Source organism: Alnus glutinosa, chromosome 7 (assembly GCF_958979055.1).
Source record: "Alnus glutinosa chromosome 7, dhAlnGlut1.1, whole genome shotgun sequence".
Classification (NCBI taxonomy): domain Eukaryota; kingdom Viridiplantae; phylum Streptophyta; class Magnoliopsida; order Fagales; family Betulaceae; genus Alnus; species Alnus glutinosa.
In genome coordinates, this window is record NC_084892.1 from 27,387,909 (window position 1) to 27,414,125 (window position 26,217).

The 26,217-nt window shown below is 34.5% G+C and overlaps 1 protein-coding gene across 1 annotated transcript; it reads left to right on the forward strand.

The window, feature by feature from the left end:
- Window positions 1–17,926: 17,926 nt before the first annotated feature.
- On the forward strand, window positions 17,927–21,771 carry LOC133874017 (probable LRR receptor-like serine/threonine-protein kinase At3g47570). The gene is made up of 2 exons (XM_062311846.1): window positions 17,927–20,723; window positions 21,006–21,771. Exons 1-2 carry the CDS (start codon window positions 18,017–18,019, stop codon window positions 21,455–21,457), a joined length of 3,159 nt encoding a protein of 1,052 aa, XP_062167830.1. The 5' UTR covers window positions 17,927–18,016; the 3' UTR covers window positions 21,458–21,771.
- The last annotated feature ends 4,446 nt before the right edge of the window (window positions 21,772–26,217 follow it).

The following is a 26,217-nucleotide window of genomic DNA, read 5'->3' on the forward strand; positions in this document are numbered from 1 at the left end:
GTTGTGTGTTGTGTTGTGTTTTATAATCTCCTATTGTTTTTCCCTCACTGCTGCATCAATGTGGTTTCAAAACCAAAGGCTCCAATTTGTGATTTCATTTCTAGATGAATACCTGTGGCGGTTGGACTACGGAGCTATATATTTATATTGTGTTTTTGAAATGTTTTAAATCAAAGGTCTTAAAGAATATTGGATGAAGAGCGGCTCACATGAGAAAAAAAGAAATTGTGTTGGCATTTATGTAACGACCCACCATCAATGACACAATATTGTCCTCTTTTGGTTCCCCATACCAAACTTTCCAAGAGGTCACTCATCCTAGGATTGCTCTCGCAGAAGCACGCTTAATTGCGGAGTTCTGATAGGTTCATGATCATCACGACTTTAAAACGCGTTGTGTCATAAATGATGCATTTATACATATAAGCACATCCTCATTCCCAGGCGATGTGGGACGTCACAATCACCCCCTCTTTGGACCCAGCGTCCCTGCTGGCGTCCCTCATTGGGCTTGTGCACGCTCCCACCATCTCAAGCTGGGCAATGGCTCTGATACCATTTGTAACGACCCACCCCCAATGACACAATATTGTCCGCTTTTGGTTCCCCATACCAGAATTCCCAAGAGGTCACCCATCCTGGGATTGCTTTGGCAGAAGTACGCTTAACTACGGAGTTCTGATAGGTTCATGACCATCATGGCTTTAAAATGCGTTATGCCATAAATGGTGCATTTATACATATAAACACATCCTCGTTCTCAGGCGATGTGGGATGTCACAATTTATAAAGCCCAAAACACTTTAAGCCTTTGCTTTTGTAACGACCTACCCCCAATGACACAATATTGTCCGCTTTTGGCTCCCCAAACAGAACTTCCCAGGAGGTCACTCATCTTGGGATTGCTCTCGCAGCAGCACGCTTAACTGCGGAGTTCTGATCGGTTCATGGCCATCACGGCTTTAAAACGCGTTGTGTCATAAAGGATGCATTTATACATATAAGCACATCCTCATTCCCAGGCGATGTGGGACGTCACAGCTTTAAAGTAATTATTGAGTATATGCACTTGTATGTGTGTATATTCTAGTACGATACGAAGCACCGAACGCGCGCATGCGTGGCAATGGGTTGTAGGGTGCTAGTGGCGCCTTGATGGCGCACTTGGCACTTGGCATTGGAGCGATTTGATCATGACCATTCAATTTTGGACTGTCAGGATCGTCGATCTGATCATGACCATATGATGATTCTTAAATAGATCCAGTGGTTGGATTTATTGGGACCATCACTAAAGTAAACTGTAAGGTCAAATTAACTTTGATCTAACGGTTTAGATTAAATAATTACGATCTACAAGTTATTTTAAATAATCATTGATAATTAGTTGATTTGATAGTCTGAATTAAGTGTATGTTGATTTAGCAGTTTACTGTGGTAGACTATATATTGATTTGAATAACAGTTATTTATATATGTTCACTAGCAATCTCTGTCTCTTGTTACAGTAGCTATAGTAGAAAATCTGAGGGTATTTAAATTTCATTTCATTTGTGCAAAACACAACTAAACAACAACGGATTTTTGGGCTTCATTATATTCTGCAAAAATATTTGCTATAACCCTTTACATACTATTTCTGGTGAGGACAAATAATTTCATAAGGAAAACAACTTTGTAACACATCTTAGGAGCATTTCGTTTTTCTGCTTTCTATTATATTTCTAACATGAATTTTCTCATTACCATTGAACTCTATGTAAACTATCCATACAACAGATAACTAAGCAGAATACAAGTCAACCTCTATTCTAAAACTATTACTCTTCATATTACATTTACAATCTAATATGATGTACACGATGATAAAGATAACTATGATGTGATGATGTGATTGAGAAATGATTGTTGTACAACTTTCGTACTAGTTTTGTACAACTCTAACAACTTTTTTCTTTTATGATTAACCGTTGGATGTTCTTACTTTTGGATATTAATTAAATGCTCTTACTTTTGGATAATCCGCTTTGTGAATCTAAATTCTACACAAATTGTCATATTCTTATCCCATAAATTTTCCAAACCACTCAAAGTAATGAAATATGGGGAAATGGCTAGGAGTAAAAATCTTACATTGGCACCGAAAACAACCAGATTCTGAACGACTTCAATGACACTACAAAAATCACTACAATTAGACGCGTGTCTACAGTACCAGTTACTGTAGACACGCGTCCAATTAGACACGTGTCTTCCGAAAAACGTGTCTATTTGTACCATAATAACATTTTGACACGTGTATTTAATACACGTGTCAAAATGTTATTTTCCCAAATATAATTTTTTTTTAATTAAATCAAAGTTCAACAATTGGACACGCGTATTTAATACGCGTGTCCAATTGGACGCGTGTATTTAATACGCGTGTCAAAATGTTATTTTTCCCAAATATAAATTTTTTTTTAATTAAATCAAAGTTTAACAATTGGACACGCGTATTTAATACGCGTGTCCAATTGGACGCGTGTATTTAATACGCGTGTCCAATTGGACACGTGTATTAAATACACGTGTCAAAATGTTATTTTTCCCAAATATAATTTTTTTTTTTAATTAAATAGAATTTCAACAATTGGACACGCGTATTTAATACGCGTGTCCAATTGGACACGTGTATTAAATACACGTGTCAAACTGTTATTTTTTCCCAAATATATATATATATTTTTTTAATTAAATAGAATTTCAACAATTAGGGACGAGTATTTAAATACACGTCCCGGATTGGGTCAGTTGCGCGGGAGAAATGCTGGCTTATATATGTGTGTATATATATATATATATATATATATATATATATATAATTTTTAAAATTCAAATAATATAATAATATAATAATAGATTAAATATATATATATATATATATATATATATATATATATATAATCGGAAATGGGTAGCAGGACCGATCTGAATTCTCTCTCTCTCCCTCTCTCTCTCTCTCTCTCTCTCTCTCCGTCACAGCCGCACCGGCCAGCTTCCGGCCACCGCACATCAGCCCTTCCCGCCGGTGAGACGCCCTCTCTCCACCTCTCTCTGCTCGGTTCTCGGTCTCTCTCTCTCTCCCTCTCTCTCTCTCTCTCTCCCTCTTCGTCACAGCCGCACCGGCCAGCTTCCGGCCACCGCACATCAGCCCTTCCCGCCGGTGAGACGCCCTCTCTCCACCAACAATTGCTCGGTTCTCGGTCTCTCTCTCTCTCCCTCTCTCTCTCTCTCTCTCTCTCTCTCTCTCTCTCTCTCTCTCTCTCTCTCTCTCTCTCTCTCTCCGTCACAGCCGCACCGGCCAGCTTCGGCCACCGCGGATCCGCCCTTCCCGCCGGTGAGACGCCCTCTCTCCACCTCTCTCTGCTCGGTTCTCGGTCTCTCGCTCTCTACCTTTCTCTCTCTATCTCTCTCTTCCTCTCTATCTTTTTCTCTCTCTCTCTTTCTCTCTCTGTGTATCTCTCTCTATATCTCTATGTCTCTCTCTCTCGCTCTCTCCCTATCTCTCTCTGCCGCTCTCTGTATCTCTATGTCTCTCTCTCTACTCTCTCTATGTCTTTATTTATTAACCCAAATAAATTTAAATAAACAATAACAGAATTAAATTGAAAAAGAAATTCTAAATTGAAGTTTTTATTTAATTAAATAAAAAATTTATTTAAATGAAAATTTCAATTTGAATTTTTTTTTTTTAAAAAAAAATCTGTTTGACACGTGTATTCTCATACACGTGTCAAACTGTGCAGTTAGTGACTTGCACATCTGACACGCGTGATATGCGTGTCAAAATGCACGTGTCAAACTGCACGTGGCAATTTGTAATTCTTTTTGTAGTGTGACCATGCTGACAGGCTTGCATCAAAGCAACCTGTTCACAAATATAAAGAATACAAATCTATTAGTTCCTAATAAAGGACTGAAAAATAAATTTTGATATCATAATAATGCAAGTCCCTGAATACAAATTTGGAAAAAAAAAAAAAGGGGAAAGAAAAGGAAAAAAAAAAAAAAGACATATTTTCCATTCGAGTGTTAAAATGACAGAGAAACTTAAATGACTGTCTATATTCAATGATGAAAATAAATCAATCAATCTAGAGGATCGATTTTATTTTATTTTATTTTTTTCTGCGAACTAGTGATTTTTGTTTCATGGGGCATGGTCTCTAACTAACTGAACTACCCCTTGAGGACTAGAGGATCGATATTACCTGACCACCATAGTTCCTGAGATTAATATAAACTCCAGACTCGAGCAAGGGAGACTAATCTAAACACAATGAAAAATTAAACCATTTTCTTAATACCCACCCATGATTTCCTTTACCCATTCGGAGATCACTTACACGAGAACAACACTTTATAACACTCGACAGAGTAAATTGGTTTGCACGAAGACCCTCATTTGGCATATCATTAAAGAGGTCCAACACCATTCTAGATGCCCCAATTCCTGCATAGCCCGATATAAGGATTGTCCGCGTACGAACATCTCTTTCAGAAATTTCGTCGAACAACTTCTGTGCACAATCCAAATCTTTAGATTTCACGTTCAAAGTCAGAATATGATTACCCTCATACAGAGACATGAGAGCAAAATAAATAGCATGGTCCAATGGTTTAGTAAGTGGTTTTAGCTCTTTAAACTTAGATAAACTCAAGTTCTAAACCCCACATTAGCCCTTTTATTTTTAATACTTGATGAGTTACTATATTGGGCTGCTGAATGGGTTGGGCTTTTGCATCAGCCCACTTAATCACCCAGTTTTTTTTTTTTTTTAAAAAAAAAAAACTAGATCAGGCCTCTTGGGTTTCTTGATTGGATTGTGTTGGATTTACTTCATTGGGCTGGAATGGGCCAGCCCACTTTGTGCCGAAAGTCTACATGGGTTTTAAAAACATACCCGGATGCATTACCCATTAACCCGGAAAATAACCATTGACCCAAAAATAAAGTCAAGCCCAAAAGCCTTTCAAACTTTCAAACCCTACTCGGATTATGACCCATTAACCCGAAAATACACCTTTTTGACCGGGAAATTTTTTTTTTGAACCTACGCTGATTGCTTCCTTCTTCTTCCTTAGAATTTTTTTTTTTTAATGCTTTAGCAGTAAAGCATGAAACCTGTACACTAACACTTATTTCTAAAGCTAATTCTTCATTGTTGTTTCACGGTGTTTTTGTAGTGTTACAAATTTCGAGTCAAAACTTTATACACGAAAAATCTCTTTGATTCAACCAAAGAAGAATTAACCAAAATTTAATCCTGGATCAGCCAGTAGTGTTCACTCACGGGTCTCTTGGTAGATCCGTGATTTTGTGAAAGAGCTCGTGATTTTCATAGATCAGTGATTATCACAGTAAAACTTTTACAGTTTCAAAAACTTATGATTTGCAGTTATTACAAATCATCAAAGGCACAAATGTGAAAACACTACATAAACCGGAACAATAAACAGATATAAACTATTTACAAAAAATCTTTTCGATTAAACCAACAGAAAATTAATCAAAACCGAATGCTAAGCAAATTGGCATAGAGGCAGGCTCTGATACCACATGTAAGCATAATATATGCATAAAATGCTATTAAATTAAATAAGCAGCGGAATTATAAATATAAATACATCTGGCCATTTTTGCTCAAACACATGAAAAAACCTTTATCAATGAACATAAATTCTGCAAAAGAAATATAGAGAAAAGATCTTCTGACCTATGCCTACAGGTGCCAATAGATGGATACACAAGGCTCTTTATATAGGTAGGCCAGGGACCCTCACCTTTAATGGTTAGTTGATTTTTATTCCTCCCATCAAGGAATTAAATCAAAAATATTAATATAAAAACCGTTTTGATTTTATGTAACTTAATGCGGAATAAATCATATTAAATCTTTATATTAAATAATTACCGTTATGATAATTATTTAAATTCCAACCGTTACAACAAATTAAATAATTACCGTTATGATAATTATTTAAATTTCGACCGTTACAACAAATTAAATGTGTCTAAGGGACACATATGTAATTTCTTACAATAATAAGATGTTTTTGAATATTTCAAATTTTTGTATTGTATTGTTTAGTTAATTTTCTTAACCAAATTGGATTCATGCCAATAATATTGATGAGAAACGACATATACCTAGGAATGAGGACTTTGGGAAGACTAAAGTGCTTTCCTGCACTCATTGAGAATCAGAGAGCAGTTATATATTCACAGGGCCATTATGTTATTTTACAAATTTTATGCAGTAACGTTGCTGGAGCCTGGAATCTATAGTGGCATTGACAGGAAGAACGCTACCCCGGAAAAGAGTTTTCCTATGTCCCAAGAGGAATTTGTACAGAGAAGCACATTAGAGAGGCTACAAAACAAATTTCTGCTGGCATTAATATTATTTGTAGGGATCAGCAAGATTTGGTACCCTTGGAGAGGTTACAACAAATTTGGAGTGGCTTTATCTAGTTCAGAGCTCACTAGCTCACTAGAAGTTATCCTTCTCTTAATTAATGTTCCGTTTGTTTCAGAGTAAAATGTTTTCGGCATTTTTCAGTATTTGGTGGGGGTGAAAATAATGGTCAACAGAAATTATTTTCAGTTTGACTATAAAATCTTCTTTAATTTTTGAAAAACGATTTATGATTTTGAAAACCGTAAATCGTTTTCTGGATTTGAACTCTTTAGTCTTGCACGCATGTTAGTGAAAATCCGCCAACCTGGTTGGAATCTAGTTTGCCAGATTCCGTTTTACACTGTTGTTAATTTTTTTGTACGAGTCAAACGTTGAAAAAAAATTTAAAATTTTTTTTTTTTTTGAAATAATTTCGTGAAAAATATTTTACGATGAAAAATATTTTACGCTGAAATAAATAGAGCATAAGTTAAATTTCTACGGAAAATTTCAATACCATAGGCCAAGGGAAATATGTGCTTTTTTTTCTTTTTTCTTTTTTTCTATCGTCACAAAAAAAAAAAAAAAAAAAAAAAAAATACAAAATTGTTAAATAGTAGAAAATATGCATTAGTGGATAAATTCTTAAGTTTAGAACTATAGCGCGCATCATAGTGATCATGTATTAATAAATTGCGGAGTATGGGATGGGTGGCCAAATTTCTCTACTTAGAGATATTTACAGCTATGGGGTACGTATTCTTGCCAGAGATATTCACTGAGAAAAGACCTAGCGATGACATGTTCAAAAATGGTTCGAGTATTCAAAAGTTTACTGCAATGGTTTTGCCGGAACATGTCATGGATATAGTGGACTCATCAATGCCCTGCTCTTTGAAGAAGGTGAAAAAGATGCATGATGAGACAAATAACGATGACATAGTAAAAAGTATAATAATCAAAGAAGTTGATGGTCGTTTCAATGCCAAAAATATGAGTGGACCGGAGGATTGCTTGGTCTTATAAGTGTTGCATATTGGACTGTTGTTGCAGATGCAACATCACCTTAAGAGCAGTTGCCCACAAATGATGTCGTGAACAAACTGAGGGCAATTAGAGACGCATGCATTTTGACAAACGCAACTACCAATTACACCACACGTCCATAAGATAACTTCCACTCAAATGCATCGTCAAGCTGAAGTTGAAGAAGTCCTTCACATCTGGAGTTGAATTCTTAAGTCACGTATGAAGTAATATTGGATATGTGCATGTTCGGTGAGACGTTTTTTCTTGCCTCCTGTTGTATTAGCAGCAAAGGCTTCTATTTGTGATGATTTCATTTCTAGCGTGAGTTTTCATTTTAATTTAATATTAGAAAAGATAGCAAATGTATATATATATATATATATAACAATATTTAATGAAAAATAAAACAAATAAAAAAAATGAGAAAGAAAGTAAATGTTATAGATTAAAAAATTCATTAAATTCAAACAACGGTTGATTTTTGTTCTATTGTGACAATTGGATGGATCGAATTAACCAACATTAAACAACAACAAAAAGTCATAAAATGTTACTTCTCATATATATATATTTAAACATTTATAATTACTATTGGATCAAAATCCAATATTCTATGTATCAAAAATTCAATTAATGGTGATTTTAAAAGCCATGTCAATTTTTTAAGAATACAAAAGGGATATAGATCTTCTTTCTATCATTACTCCAATGCTCATTGTAACATGCAATAATATGTTGATTTTTCTATGACAACAAATTTAAATAGACCTGGTGCAGCATAACCAATAGTGCCCTCCAGTGTACAACGAAACTACTTTGATTCAGATGCGATATATTTGAGGCTTCTTGAATGAACCTTGCTAATCCAAAATCACCCACGTGAGCATTCAGATCATTGTCAACAAGAACGTTGCTCGGCTTTAAATCACAATGAACGATCTTTGTATGGCAATGGCCGGTGATGGAGATAATCTAGAGCAGACGGACATCAATGGCTATGTTCACTCTTTGGAGAAGGCTTAGAATCCTCAGGTCAGTGTGCATATTAATTATCTGATTATATATGGTGCCTAATGTTTCTTAAGGTTTCACATTCAGCCATGAAGCTCCTCGATGATGGAAGCCTCTCGAGAAAACAAGCAAGATATAAGATATGCTAGCTGTTTATCATTATACAAATGTATTAAATCTCGTGGACAAAATTTTAATAAGGATGGGAGGATGTAGGTAGGATTAGGATCCTCTACAGCTTTAAAGAAATTTGAGATTATCAAATTATATGTGAATTCAAGTCGTTTTTTTATATCGAATGACGTGAAAAATTCTACATATTAAAGACATGACATGTTATCGATGCAATAAAAAAAATATTCAAAAATACTTTTTTTTTTTTTTTTTTTTGACTTTTGAAGAGACATTTCTTTTTTACTAAACTAAAAGATAGTTTTTTGCTCAAAACTTTTATTCGACATAAAGTGTAAGACCTTATAAAAATATACTTAATTCTCATTATTAACATGTCATATTTTTAATATATATATATATATATATATATATATATATATATATATATATATAGCACTTTTCATGTCATTCGATGCATGAAACGACCTAAATTTACATAATTTGATAGTCTCAATTTTTTTTTTTTTAAATTGTAAGGGATCCTGATCCGAGTACGTAATGCCCAACATTAAAAATTGAGAATATATGATAATAATAATAAATGAAACTTGTAATAGACTAATAGTTAAATTAAAGTAGCAATTAAGTTTAACCCCCTCAACTAACAACTGTTTTTTATTAAGCCTCATGAATTGACTGTTGTAACACTAGATATGTAAATCAAATTACCAATTTGTTGTATTTAAGCCATGCACGTGACCACTTTTCTATCAGCCTTCCTATAATAGTACCCTTCAATTTTTTAAAACTAAAATAAAAAAATATTAATAAAAATATTAATAAAAAAATTTAAAAAAATGAAAATATATATATTAAAAAAAATTGAATTTGTAGTATGCATGATCTACTTGTGGTATTTTTTTTTTTTTTTGAATGAATAAGTAGACATTTCATTACTAGCAAACAAAAAAGTTCAAACAAAGACCCAAAACTAGGCCAACAAGACAACAAACCCAGAACATCAAAAGACCCATATTACGACAGAACAAAAAAAAAAAAATCAGAAACACCGGTGTCAAACCAGAATAGAGCTAGCAATGTTCTACATTGCACATAGACCTTCATTTTCCTTAATTCTTTTTAAATTTGCCCTTCCCTGCAGATATCCGGAATCTGACCTCCCAGAAAATTGCTCTAAGTATCTGCTCCTCCGTCTTTGGTCTACCTTAGAATTTGATCTCATTCCTAGCATGCCATATATTGTAAACAACAGAACTTAAGATCAATCTGCATAAAACTCCCAACAATTTTTTGGTTTTCCACTTGCTACAACCTTCATCGATCACATCATGCTAGTCTAGGGAAGGATTGAGAATAAAGCAGCATCGCATACAAGTTCTCCAGATACGGGAACTAAAGCTACATTGGAAAAATAAGTGATCACGACTCTCAAGTCCATTCCTACAGAAAAAGCATTGTGTGTTTCCTTGGTAACCTCAAACCACTAGACGTTCACCTGTACGTAGTTAACCTGTTGAGCATGGTCAACCATTAGATGAATCCCTGTTTTGGAATAGTGTGGGGAAACCATATGAGAGATGGTTACCATCAATTATTTTGCTTCTTATTCCTCGTATAGTTCCAAGTGCCTACACTCTCATAAACACCTTTACTAGTTATAGTCCAAATAGGTTTACCCACAGCACCTAAATGAACATCCGGTAGTCTGCTTTGTATAGCAAACAAATCTTCAGACTGAGTCGACTTCCAACACCAGTCTTTATTTCTAATAACATAATTCAATTTAGCATTCAAAGTACTCTGTGCATCATATATGATTCGAAAGCCAAATTTCTCATATAAAGAACCAAACGGGTGCCAATTATCCATATGCGTATGTTTTCCATTGCCCACCTCAAACTTCAGAAAATCACAAGCAATGCTTCGCAAGTTTAGAAGTTTTATCCAAGTCCAAGAGCAGTTATTGGGGATGTTTATATTACAGAAACTTTGCCCTTTCAGTAAATATGTCTACACCCAAGCAACCCAAATGGATCCAGACCGGAAAAACAAATTCCAAATATGTCTTAACATGGAGGTTCTGTTCCAAGTTTCAATTCTAAACACTTCAAACCCAATACACCCTATTTTTTTGGAAAACAAATCTCCCCCCAAGCAACTTTTGCCTTAGCCAAATTGCCCTCCTTACCATTCCATAAGAATCTGTTAAACTTTTTTGTCATGTCCTTTATAAATTATAACCTCTTAGCTAGGGAGAATAAACATGCCTGTCCAGTAAATCCGCTTGTGGTATTTGTGCATGGTTGGAAGAATTTTAGAATAAAGCTAATCTGGTACTCATTCTTCACGTACAGGATCGTTGAAAATTGCTTCTCATGCAGCTACATTCACGCTAATTACGTGATTTTTTTTTAATGAATTACGTGAATAATGTAGCAGAGAAAAGCTATGATTTTCGGTCACAGATCCACCCGACCAGAAGCACAGTACCACAATGATAATCACACAACAATCTTCTAAATTTTACCATTCTTCTTTGAGAGATTACTGACTTAAACATCATAGAGTTCTCTTATCAGCCCACCCAATGCAGTTACCCATATATGTTCTTTCTTATTGCAGGTTTTGTTGGCTTCGAGTACAATACCTGATAAACTAATTCTTCATTTTTTTTTTTTTTTTTCAAACATGGGAAAAGGGGGAAGCTGATTCTTCATTGTTAATTCCCCTAAATATCACACCTACAATTAATTAAACCTAATATCTTCTTATATAGTATATTTATCTCTTTTTTTTTTAGGAAAGAAATCCCCCCCCCCCCCCCCCCCCACTGAATCGTAAGATCATTAATCTCTGCTTCAAGTTGAAATTGTTTATGTTGTACGTCGCGAACCTAATCTGCCACACTTGGCACACTCCTTAGTCCTTACCCTAGGGTAGAGGGAGATCAATCCACCATGTGTGACGACCTTTTTTTTTTTTACAAACGTAAACGAGTCATCGCAGTGGCACGACTACGTGTCGCTCAGCCAACATATGGTACATGCCCCATAACATGTACCTGATTATCAGAATTACATTTAACAGCGAAATATAATAATAATCAATGTGCAGCACAACACATATCATAAGTGGAAATACATCTAATACATAACAGTTAATTACAATAAGAGCTAATTACATGTCTAACTGGTTAAAGCTTATAGAACATTTTACTATAATTACATACCCAATACAGGCTCAGCAAATTCATGCCCCATAAGATACGAGTCATAACAAAATACCCAAAATGCGGATTATCAATGAGTCCGGCATATGACTATCGTGATATGCTCCAATCATAGCATCTCATACGGTAAGCAAACTGGTCATCATCTACATCCGTGGTATCTACAGCCAATAAACCTCATCTACACAGTTGTGGTGGTATCCATATCTGCATAGGTGAAAGAATGGGTCCACCGTTTCAGTATAAACATACTAAGACCTTAGTGATATTAAACTAATTGAGTTTTCACAAAGAATTAACATTTCTTATATTTTTAGTCATGCGAGCACTATATCAGCCACAATTTACCAATAGCTAATACTGTAAACACCGACTATTCAGAAAATATTTAAAATATACTATATGACTTTGAACATATATAGAAGTTCCAGTATACTGCTTGGAAGTTTCTACATATAGACCCCTCTATAATAATACTTTTCAACGGTAGCTCGAACATATGTGTACACAATCACTTAATTACAGATATCACGTCTACACATAAGTCTTAAGTAATAAAATATAGTATCTTACTCTTCTATACTAGGATATCATCCTTCAACATAATACTCGCAACACCATCTCTAATCGTATTTCAGTTTCATACCTTGAACGTCAGTAAATCATGTGAGCACTAGAGTTAATCTCAATTATGCTAACACGTCTTTCCTGGAGAACAATAACAGTCAACCTTCTTACTCATCGACATGTCATTACTCGTGTAATGCCCCACTTTTACAAAAAGCGTAAGTGAAATTTTTCAATTTCTACGTGATATTACTAACTCATCAGAGTTATAAATTAGAAGTGCAATATAATTTTTCTTTAACAATGACACGTCAGAGCTGACTGAATAACCTCAATATATAAAAATAATAATCTTTTGTTCTGATATAATAATTACATCCAAAATAATAACATATGTGCCATAAGCGGCACTTAATAAATACATAATTACTGTCTTCTCCAACATAACAAATATTACATACTAAAATAATTATTCCAATAGTCTTGACCTTCGATCTACACTGCAAAAACTCGCATGAGATTGCAGTTATCACCACAATCTCATGTTGTGGTCAAGTGAGTCAACAGTCCTTGACCACAGTGAAATACAACATTATTTAAAAGTACACTAAGCAATCAAATGATGACAGTTATATAAATACATGCACAACCTTATATACTTCTTGCATTAACCTTAATAAGAACCTATGTGCCTTCTATTTGAAGCCTATGCTTTACTTATTATGAGTCTATGCTTCGTTAGATTAAAGCCTATGCTTTTTTCATTATGAGCATATGCTCAATGCTTATTAATGTATGCTCAATGCTTATTAATGAAAGCCTATGCTTCATTAAATCTCTCAGGGGGCCTATGTTCCAACTGGTGGCCTATGCTCACTAGCTTTGTTATTAATCCTTGAACCTTTGGTTTATCCGTAAGTCTTATCAATATATTGATGCCTTGGTACCTAAACTTTCGGTTTACCCGTTGGTCTAGTCAATTGCTTAATGCCTTGGTACGTAAACCTCAGTTCATCCGTTGATCCCCTCAATTCACTGACGCCTTGGTACCTAAACCTCCAATCTTTTTATTAACTCATTCATAACTCATAATATGATCATGCAAACAACATCATATACATAATTCCAACCAGAGCATGTTAAACAAATCAAATGCCAAACATATGCATACAATTAAATAAAGTAGACTTCAACACATAATCAAAAACCACCACACGTATCATCCCCAATAAGTAAGAAATACTCACAGGAATTCTTCTGGCTTCAAGAAAGCGTTCATAGATATAATCACTGCAATATATACATATATGGGTAATACTTGAGTGTAGCAAAATTTCAGGATGATTTCCGAAAATTTTGCTACTCCGTAGCAGTGCTCATACATATATAATACAAGCAAATAGTGAATTAGTATAATTTACTAAAAATGTATTTTAATCCTATTATAATTTCTGACCTATTTAAATATTATCTCATATTTTCGCTTGAACATTACCACAACATATAAAATTGGTCCAATCACATTTTTTTACTAATATTTTATGTGGACTTTATCGAAGCCTATAAACATATTTTATTATTAAAACGATTCTTATAATAACATAATTATATTCTTTTTATTGCTTTTGATATCTAAATAATATAATGTCGTTTGGACATTATAATAGCATGTAATATGGATTAATTATAATGCCATATATTTCATGCAAACATTATAATAACATTTATAAATAATAACCAAAATACCAATTTTAGTTAAAATAGCATTATAAAAGCTTTAACATTAAAAATCATATATATTTATTTTTATATCAAATAAACATAGTAACTTACTAAATATAAATAGTGAGCTTTATGTTTCAAAACAAGTAAATAGAATAATATCCTTATTTTATTCATATAAAATTCGGGCATAATAACGGCATTAGTATTAATAACGCCTAAAATACTTTAAAATACTTGGGTGGCGTAACGGCACTTTTGTAAAATAATGACTTTTTACACGGTCATTATAACGACGTGGTTTATTACTTAAATACGCCACTTGAAATACCCTGTTAAAACATAACTTAAAATATTATATACTTAAAATAATAAAAAAACTGTAAAATCACTAAGTATTAAAACAAAGTTAATAACTTAAAAATTACATAAAATAGATCAAATCTGTAATTAGAAATTTATCAAATATCTCAAAATAGTATTTGAGACATTAAAGACACTAGGTTCGGATATGTAATTCTTTTATCCATTCCTTTTCTTCCATCTCTTTATATATATATATATATATATATATATATATATATATATATTCTTCGCCTTTTGCTACTTTTTATCTTTTTCCTCTTTTCTTTTATATATATGTTGACCGAGTGAGTGAAGGGGGAAGACTTACAAAAGAAAGTTTCTAGAAGCTCTCTCCACCTTTAGTTTCTTATCTTCTCTTTTATCTTTATTTTTTTCACTTCTTGTTGCTGGCCGTGTGATGAGGGAGAGAGCTGGAGAGGATTTTTCCTCTGCTACGAAGCAGAGAGGGAATTTCTGTAGGCTCTTTACTTGCTGGTTTACAAAGAAGAAGATGGGCTGCTGTTGGGAAGAAATATGGAGTGAGTTTCTGCAATTTAAAAGGGAAGGTGTTGCTGGTTAATTTCCTTTTCTGCTCTAAACTACCGAGAAGAGAGAGATGGGAGGTTCTTTTGTGAGCTTTGTTGGAATTTATGCCTTGCCGAGAGAGTTTTCTGCTGCTCAACACAAATGAGAGGCGTTGGTTTGATAGAGAAACGGTAGGGAAAGAAGGGAGAGCAGTTTCTTGTTTACAAAGAAAATGGGTTGAGACTTGAGATGAATAGAGAGAGAGCTCCTCTATTTATATACAAAAAAGAGGTTAGGATTGCTTTGAGTAAAATTGATCAAGGGCTGAGAGATAAACGTGGAGAGCACGCATGTGGACGGCGGGCAGTGAACGTAGAAGGAAGCCTTCAAAATCTTCAAGATTTTCTTCCAAATCAGCTTCTTATCTCTAACAAACTAGCATTTGGGTTTTAACATAATTCTAACTAAGTTCAAGCTGGGCTGGTTCTTTAAGGTATAGAATTACAATGGATATGGGTTGGGCTGAATTCAAAACAATAGGCCCATTAATTACATAACTGAATTTTCTTCTTATTCAGAGGTATAATTTTTTGCGGATGTTCGGGGACTAAATAGAGTTTAAAAATTATGAAATTTGAAGGGTAGCAAGAGGACTTCGAGACGAGCGTTCTAGCTTTTGAATCAACGAAAACGGAGTTCGTTTGACCCTATTTTTGTTATTTCAAAATTTAAAGTCCGTTTGAACTTTTATTAAACTAAAATTATAAAAGCTCCTTAATAAATGAATATTTATTTTTATAAATATTCATATTTATTCTTTTCTATTATTAGGTCATAAATCATATTATAAGATATTTTATTCAATATCTTAAAATACGGAGTATTACAACTCGCACCTGAGCAGTCATGAATCCATGTACATTCAAGTTCAATGTTTCTTAACACATGCGACTATCCTATAGAAATATATATAAGCGCTTTTCGTTTAAGACACTTATGTATACCAACACGTCTAGTAAAAACTACTCATAACATAAAAACACCATTCATGAAATAATGTTATACATGATATGCATAAAACTAGGTCTACTAAGGCTTAGATCCCCCACGATACTGATAACTGCTGTTTAACTGTGTTTATTGCTGTTTTACTGCATTCTGTTACTCTTATACTGTTGTTGTTTGTATGCTTTATGCTCTGTGACTGACCAGTATATGTTTCATTACTGTATCATGTTATAAAATCATGCTGTTACTAAATCATGTTCCCTTAAAACTAAACAAATCCAACATTTCATCAAATACTTTGAAAACATTCAAATCATAGTTTCTTCATAAAACATAAACATTTTCAATATGATATGTTCTCAAACAATTTTGCATAATTTAAATCTCAACCACATAACACACTCAAACACTTTAAAACAATTCAACACTCTTCACCGATGCATCATTCCTTAAACGTCATTGATTTAATTTGCACATAATCAAAACTAATCAAATTATCAAAAACATATATATTTCATCATATGGTCGATTCGGTTTCATAAACAATATACATTTTTATCAATATATTAAATATAAAAATATATATTTTCTCAGTTAGTAGAATACTCACATTGGCTACGCGGATATTACGCACTAGGTTTCCTAGCCACCACCATGCAAGATAGCCAGAATAATATTCTACTTTTTTCAAAAATAAATCATATTTTATTCAACTGTTTTAAATTTTTCCAAATTTTATCTTATAAAGTCAAACCTTGTAATTCGCACAGTGAATTAGAATAATATTCAGATTCAACACCCAAACGGACCATGCATTCTAATTAATTTGACACTCAAATTAGCACTTGAATCGCTCAAGACTAACAGTTGAAAAACTCATAATATTTTTAAGGGTTCCAAACGTCTATCCATAAATCATAGACAATAACTAAAACTCAACAATACTAATCCAGATTATTTCTACTAATCCATAAATTATTTTCATTAACCTAGTCGCATAAAATATTACCGTATTTAAAATAACATTAATCTAAAAATTACGTTCACTAATCTTTTTATGATAATTACTAACTTATTAACATGATTTAACGATCTGCTTTTAAACACTACCCCAAACACAATATTATTAACTCAATAGTATTTACTAAAGGTTAATCATATAAAAATTCAATTAAAATTAAATACCTAAAAATTAGGATTTGAGAAAATTCACCAAAAATTTACCAAACCAAAACTCATAATTTTGGTAGCCTCAAACAAGTTTCAAGTAACTCATTATTTAAAAAATATTAGATTAAATTAACATTTCAAGATTTTAACCAAAAATCTCAAAAACACAAATTTAGTGTTTTATCTCAAAATAATCGGTAAAAATGTAGATCTACCCGTAAATCACATTGCTAAAGTTGAATTTGAGTTTAGACGGATCGATTTACGGGAATCACGATTTTTCTACGAAAACCAAAGAAAAACGAGAGAGAGAGAGAGAGAGAGAGAGCTCCGGAGAAAAATGGAGTGAAAAGGGACACGTACTGTCTCCATTTTAATGCACAGCGTCCGGACGGCATTACAATCCGTCCGGACGCGCGCCTCATTAAAATAAGGCGGGCGCCTCCTTTGTTGACTGGACCTGTTCCTCATTTAATTTTATCACTTTGTTTTGCTTTTCTCATTTCATGACCTGATTTCTCTCCTCCTTTATATTCTGACTTTTCTTTTCTCTTTTGTTTTTAGCATGATTATTCTACACCTAACTCTTCCCTCTTTCTCACATTGGCCGACAACCACCATTTGGCTTAGTTTTGTTCTATTTTATCATATTTTCCATCTGATTCTCTTTTCCTTTTAATTAATATTGTATGGACTTCACTCTATTGTGCCTTGGTGTTATGTCATTGTTATGTAATGTGAGTGTAAGGATCACTCTCCTTTTAACAACAAGCAGCAAACTCCAGTATCAGACTTGGTCGTTTCTTACAAATTAAAATTCCCAACCAGATCGATGAAGCACTCTTGTCTCAATTCCAAGTGGATTTTGTTCATATTCTTTCACGGAATACTTCTTTTGTTTATGAGCTCAAGTTTGAAATCTGCAAGAATTCTTTCTTTCGCAGATGAGACTGATCGCCTGGCGTTGCTTGACTTCAAGAAACGGATTAGTGAAGACCCACTTCAAATCATAAGCTCATGGAATGACTCCACCCATTTCTGCAACTGGTTTGGTGTTACATGCAGCCCCTCCAGTAAAAGAGTGATGGTTCTGAACCTGGAAGCTCAAAGATTGGGTGGCTCCATAGCACCTTCTATCGGAAATCTTACTTATCTTACTGGAATCAACCTGAGAAACAACAACATCTATGGCGAAATTCCTCAAGAAGTGGGAAGACTTCGGCGTCTGCAGCTTCTCAACTTGAGTTACAATTCGCTTGGTGGGAAACTTCCAACAAATCTAAGCCACTGTACACAACTTAGAGTGCTTCGTGTTGATAGCAACAGACTTGTTGGGCAGATTCCAGAGCAGTTTAGTTTATTGTCAAAGTTGGTTTGTCTAAATCTTGGTTTGAATAACCTTACAGGAACTATCCCAACGTGGATAGGGAACTTTTCTTCTTTGAAAAATCTTTCCTTTCTCCAGAACAATCTAGAAGGGACCATACCTAGCGAGCTTGGCCGTCTATCAAGCTTGGGAGTTCTTCAACTTTCTGTAAATAATTTGTCTGGTACGATCCCTCCTCTAATGTATAATATATCTTCCATTTACAATTTCTTTGTTGCTCAAAACCAGCTGCATGGAAGCCTTCCACCAGATGTTGGCCTTACTCTTCCTAACCTTGAAGAATTTGCCGGAGGTCTTAATAGCTTCACAGGACCAATACCCCTGTCATTGTCAAATGCTTCTAGACTCAGAATACTTGACATTTCTGAAAATGGTCTCACTGGGACGGTGCCTCAAAATCTAGCAAGATTGCGTGGCTTGGTCATACTTAATTTCGCGGGAAATAAACTTGGAAATGGGAAAGTTGGTGACCTGAATTTTCTCAGTTTTTTGTCTAACTGTACTAGTTTGGAGGACTTGGGCCTTGATAGGAATAAATTTGGTGGAGTACTGCCCAGCTCCATAGCAAACCTTTCCTCCCAGCTGAATTGGCTTACTTTGGGTAGCAATATGATACATGGCGGCATCCCCATTGGGATTGGGAACCTTGTTAACTTGATCGCTCTGGGATTAGAAAAAAATTATTTGGGAGGTCCTCTCCCGGATGTTCTTGGGAAGCTCCAGCAATTACAGATACTAGACTTGAGCAGTAACAAATTTTCAGGGCCGATCCCGTTCTCCATAGGTAACTTAACTAAATTGATAAATCTCAATATGGAGGAGAATAAATTTGAGGGAAGTATACCTGCAAGCCTAGGAAACTGCCAAAACTTGCTTCTACTAAACCTTTCTACTAACAATCTCAATGGTATCATACCAAAAGAGGTTATTGGTATTTCTTCCCTTTCGATTTCTTTGGTTATGTCTCATAATTCTTTGACAGGTACGCTTCCATTTGAAGTGGGTAACTTAGAAAATCTTGGTGAGTTGGATCTCTCTGAGAATAGATTATATGGTGAAATCCCTGCTTCCCTTGGTAGTTGTACTAGTTTGGAAGGTTTATATTTGGAGGGTAATTCATTTGAAGGAGCAATTCCTCCATCTTTGGAGACACTAAGAGGTTTAGAAGAAATTGATCTTTCGCGCAATAACTTTTCGGGGCAAATTCCTGAATTTCTCAGCAAGTTTTTGTCGCTTAAGCATCTTAATCTTTCTCATAATGATCTCGAGGGGAAAGTGCCAAGTGAAGGGAATTTTTTGAATGCAAGTGCAATTTCAATCTTTGGAAATGACAAGCTATGTGGTGGCGTCCCAGAATTACTTTTACCAAAATGCCATAGAAAGAGTCAACGTTCATCCATGAAACGCCTTGCACTTAAAGTTGTAATTCCTGTCATGTTGGTAATTGTTCTATTGTGTTTTTTCCTCACATTTTATATAGTTAAAAAATGGAGAAAGAGACCTTCGGTCACATCTTCCTTAAAGGATTGGCGATTGGCATGTATATCTTATGCAGAACTCCAAGCATCAACTAATGATTTCTCTGTGGACAATTTGATCGGTTCAGGTAGTTTTGGTTCTGTATACAAAGGAGTTCTTTTTAGCAATGGAGCAATTGTTGCAGTTAAAGTGTTAAACCTTCAACAACGAGGAGCTTCCAAGAGTTTCATTGATGAATGCAATGCTTTGAAAAGTTTACGCCATCGTAATCTTCTTAAGATTATCACTGCTTGCTCAAGCATTGATCATCAAGGGAACGACTTTAAAAGTTTAGTGTTTGAGTTCATGTCTAATGGAAGCCTAGACCAATGGCTGCATCCTTTAAAGGATGAGCAACATCAATGTAAGAGATTGAGCTTTATTCAGAGAATAAACATAGCCATTGATGTTGCTTATGCGTTGGAATATCTTCATCTTCATTGTGAAACGCCAATTGTTCACTGTGATATAAAGCCAAGCAATGTCCTCCTTAATGAAGATATGGTAGCACATGTCGGTGACTTTGGATTAGCAAAGTTCATCTTTGAAGCATCACATAATCCCTCCAAAAATGAAACCTTGTCAGAGTCCTTGTCAATTGCGTTGAAAGGTTCCGTTGGGTACATTCCTCCAGGTATGTTTTCAATCTGCAATAACTCGGCTCTATTAAGTCTTACACATCAAACATGAATGAGAGGTTAAGCCTAATTTTGATAAGATTAATTTTTAATTCCTGTATATATATATATATATATCAAGGGAAAAGTTCAATACTCAAGGCCATGGGAAATAAGTACTTCATTTTCTTTCATAAAAAAATAAAATTGTTGAATAGTAGTAAATATGCGTTAGTGAATAAATTGTTTAAGTTTAGAAGACTATTGTATCTTAGTGATCATTTATTAGTACATTGCAGAGTATGGGTTGGGTGGCCAAGTTTCCGTACTTGGAGATATTTACAGCTATGGGGTACTCTTGCTGGAGATGTTTACTGGAAAAAGACCTACGGATGATATGTTCAAAGATGGCCTGAGCATTCACAAGTTCATTGCAATGGCTTTGCCGGAACATGTCATGGATATAGTGGACTCGTCAATGCCCTTTGAAGAAAGTGAAGAAGATGCTGATGATGAGACAAATAACGATGACATAGAAGAAGGTGCAATAATCGAAGAAGTTGATCGACATTTCAATGCCAGAAGCAGAATGGAGGATTGCTTGCTCTCAGTGTTGCGGATTGGACTGATTTGCTCTGCAACATCACCTCATGAGCGGTTGCCTGCAACTGATGTCGTCAACAAACTGAGGGCAATTAGAGACGCGTGCATTTTGACGTTGTCCAGCGTACATCACCGAGGACAAACATAAATACCAATTACACCACGGGTCAATAAGATAACGCCCACCCCAATGCATGGTCAAGCTGAAGTTGAAGATGTCATTATGGTTATCATTTGTGTTTTATCTTCTTCTTTTCTTACTTTTATTTCTTATTTAATAAGTGGTAGGACTTTATAATTAGGTGATGTACTTTATGAGACGTACTCTCTAATAGCTTGGTGAGACTTCTGTGTTTTCTTGCCTCCTATTGTGTTTTCCATTAGTGCTTTTGTCCTCTATGAATTTACAATGAATGCAATGAATTAGTTTTGCGCTTCTGGGTGTATATAATTAAGGTGTATTCTCACAATGATCAAGTATCTAATGTTTGTTTTGAGTTACAGGACTAAAACAGAGGCGTCAAAAAGAGTACGGATATTGAAATGCTACTGACCTCATTGTATTTGTTCAGATTTGTTGTGAGTGATGAACCTTAACCAAGTGGAAACATAAGTTGGATGTGTATCTTGTAGAGACATTCAGCGGCATTATTTTGTGGCACTGAATGTCTCCTACCAGATTGGTGTGTCCACAGTATATAATCTGGTCATTTTTGGCATGTCTTTAGATGTTTTATAAGGGTGTTATTTTTAACTATGATGTACGTGGCTCCTTTTCAGAAATGTCCTTACTCCTTAAGTGACTAACATTTTTAAGGGAGGAATAATACATCTTGACTGAGTTGTAGGGTAATCCTATTAAGCTTTTCTTGTTGCATGAATGATCAAACAGAATGGTTTTACATGTAAATTTCTTTCATGGAGAAATGCACAATTATACTGGCATTTAGGATGCTAGCTATAGCAATTCCTTATGTGATCCTTTAGTTGTTTAAAGGGATTTTGACTAAAAATGTATTAAGTTTTCCTTTTATCTTTATAGTTAGCTGTTGTCAACTTAAAAAGGGTCATCTATACCCATTAACAGCCAATATATCCTCAAAGATGGTGTGCTAAAGATTTTAGCAGTTTATTATCCATTTTATGAAGAAGTCCTTTCAATGGACTCTAATAACTCTAGATTATGACTCTAACTCTATTAAGAATAATCGGAATCAAACTCCGGCCTTATCGGAGATTATTCGTTATTGGACTCTAACATAAATACTGAATAATTATAATCACATCATTCCCTTCCCCTAACAAATTTTCTTGTCCCCAAAGAAAAATTTAAAAAACTAGTCTTGCAATCCCTTAAAACCATTCTAAAAATATCGTATGACAGTTATTAAAATAACAATTATTAAAAATCACTAAGGCATGTTCTCCATTCCATTATTAAATGATGATTTTTTTTTTAATTGAATAAAGAAAGGATTACATGGAAGGATCCTTTCCACTCCTCATCCTAATGGAAGAAAGAGTAGATGATTCTAAAAACGAAAAAAAATGGGGTGGGCTTTACAACTACACACCTAACACAAACCAAAACAGTACGAAAATATATAATTACAAAATGTAGAAAATTGGTCAAACAAATGACCTAGTTCTCTCAATTGACCGCACAAGGCGGTTACAAAAACAAAAAAGGCATAGAAAAGGGCGAACATATCTAAACCCCCATTTGAGATCAGCAATAACCCCTAAAACAAAGTTGAAGCTGAAAATGCACTATCGTAATTATACATGGCGATTGCTTACATAGAAAAGTGACTTTTTTCAATAACAAAATCTTGGAAGAGGAAAATTCTACATGGAAAAATGCCCACTTATCCAACTAATTCTCCCATTTCCTATTTAGCCCACTGGGGGAGTGTTCTTTTTGTTGGATACGTCTTGCTTCCCCATCTCAAATTTATGAGCTTCTTTGTACTTTTATTTATGTGCTGAATATAGAAAAGCAAAAAAATTGATTAAACTCAAAAACTATAAGCAGCCAATACAAATAATCAAATCTATTGGTGTTTATGTTTTGGGATAACCATATTGGCTGCCCTGTTTCTGACAATACAAATAATCTAATATAGTGGCTGCAAATTAAGCAACCTAAACCCAGCAGCTAGAGCAGAATAAGTAGATCCTATGCTCTTCATGGCATCTGGGGCTTCCTCATATAAGAATTCTTAGTATTGAATCAGGCAATATTGAATCAACAACCAGTACGACTCCTCTTCTCTCCTTTGGCATAATGATGAAACAAAGGAAAATATCTAATTTTCCTGTTTAAACGACTCCAATCATTTGGAGTCGTTTATGAGCATGAGCATGTTCATTGCAATGGCTTTGCCGGAACGTGTCATGGATATAGTAGACTCGTCAATGCCATTTGAAGAAAGTGAAGAAGATGCTGATGATGAAACAAATAATGATGACATAGAAGAAGGCGCAATAATCACAGAAGTTGATCGTCATTTCAATGCCAGAAGCAAAGTGGAGGATTGTTTGGTCTCAGTGTTTCAGATTGGACTGTTGTGCTCTGCAACATCACCTCATGAGCGGTTGCCCACAACTGATGTCGTCAACAAACTGAGGGTAATTAGAGACGCATGCATTTTGACGTTGTCCAGAATACATCACCGAGGACAAACATAACTGCCAATTACACCACAGGTTAATAAGATAACGCCCACCCAAATGCATGGTCAAGCTGAAGTTTAAGAAGTCGTTCACATCTGAAGTTGAAGATGTCTTTATTGTTATCATTTATGTTTTATCTTCTTCTTTTCTTACTTTTATTTCTTATTGAATAAGTGGTAGGACTTTATAAGGTGATGTAATTTATGAGACGTACTCTCTGATAGCTTGGTGAGACTTCTGTGTTTTCTTGCCTCCTATTATGTTTTCCATTAGTGCTTTTGTCCTCTGTCAATTCACAATGAATGTAATGAATTAGTTTTGCGCTTCTGGGTGTATATTATTAAGGTGTATTCTGACAATGATCAAGTATCTAATGTTTGTTTTGAGTTATAGGACTAAAACAGAGGTGTCAAAAAGAGTACGGATATTGAAATGCTACTAACCTCATTGTATTTGTTCAGATTTGTTGTGAGTGATGAACCTTAACCAAGAGGAAACATAAGTTGGATGTGTTTCTTGTAGGAGACATTCAGTGGCATTATTTTGTGGCACTGAATGTCTCCTACGTACCAGAATACTGGTGTGCCCACAGTATATAATCTGGTCATTTTTGGCATGTCTTTAGATGTCTTATAAGGGTGTTATTTTTAATTATGATGTACGTGGCTCCTTTTCAGAAATGTCCTTACTACTTAAGTGACTAACATTTTTAAAGGAGGAATAATACATCTTGACTGAGTTGTAGGGTAATCCTATTAAGCTTTTCTTGTTGCATGAATGATCAAACAGAATGGTTTTACATGTAAATTTCTTTCATGGAGAATGCACAATTATATTGGCATTTAGGATGCTAGCTATAGCAATTCCTTATGTGATCCTTTAGTTGTTTAAAGGGATTTTTGACTAAAAATGTATTAAGTTTTCCTTTTATCTTTATAGTTAGCTGTTGTCAACTTAAAAAGGGTCATCTATACCCATTAACAGCCAATATATCCTCAAAGATGGTGTGCTAAAGATTTTAGCAGTTTATTATCCATTTTATGAAGAAGTCCTTTCAATGGACTCTAATAACTCTAGATGATGACTCTAACTCTATTAAGAATAATCGGAATCAAACTCCTTATTGGAGATTATTCGTTATTGGACTCTAACATAAATACTGAATAATTATGATCACATCATTCCCTTCTCCTAACAAATTTTCTTGTCCCCAAAGAAAAATTTAAAAAACTAGTCTTGCAATCCCTTAAAACCATTCTAAAAATATCATATGACAGTTATTAAAATAACAATTATTAAAAATCACTAAGGCGTGTTCTCCATTCCATTATTAAATGATGATTTTTTTTTTTTTTAATTGAATAAAGAAAGGATTAGATGGAAGGATCCTTTCCACTCCTCATCCCAATGGAAGAAAGAGTAGATGATTCTACAAACGAAAAAAATGGGGTGGGCTCTACAACAACACACCTAACACAAACCAAAACAATGCGAAAATATATAATTACAAAATGTAAGAAATTGATCAAACAAATGACCTAGTTCTCTCAATCGACCGCACAAAGCGGTTACAAAAACAAAAGAGGCACAGAAAAGGACGAACCTATTTGAACCCCCATTTGAGATCAACAACAACCCCTAAAACAAAGTTGAAGCTGAAAATGTACTGTCGTAATTATACATGGTGATTGCTTACATAGAAAAGTGACTTTTTTCAATAACAAAATCTTGGAAGAGGAAAATTCTACATGGAAAAATGCCCACTTATCCAACTAATTCTCCCATTTCCTATTTAGCCCACTGGGGGAGTGTTCCTTTTGTTGGATACGTCTTGCTTCCCCATCTCAAATTTATGAGCTTCTTTGTACTTTTATTTATGTGCTGAATATAGAAAAGCAAAAAAATTGATTAAACTCAAAAACTATAAGCAGCCAATACAAAAAATTAAATCTATTGGTGTTTTTGTTTTGGTACAACCATATTGGCTGCCCTGTTTCTGCCAATACAAATAATCAAATATAGCGGCTGCAAATTAAGCAACCTAAACCCAGCAGCTAGAGCAGAATAAGCAGATCCTATGCTCTTCATGGCATCTGGGGCTTCCTCATATAGGAATTCTTAGTATTGAATTAGGCAATATTGAATCAACAACCAGTACGACTCCTCTTCTCTCCTTTGGCATAATGATGAAACAAAGGAAAATAATCTAATTTTCCTGTTTAAACGACTCCA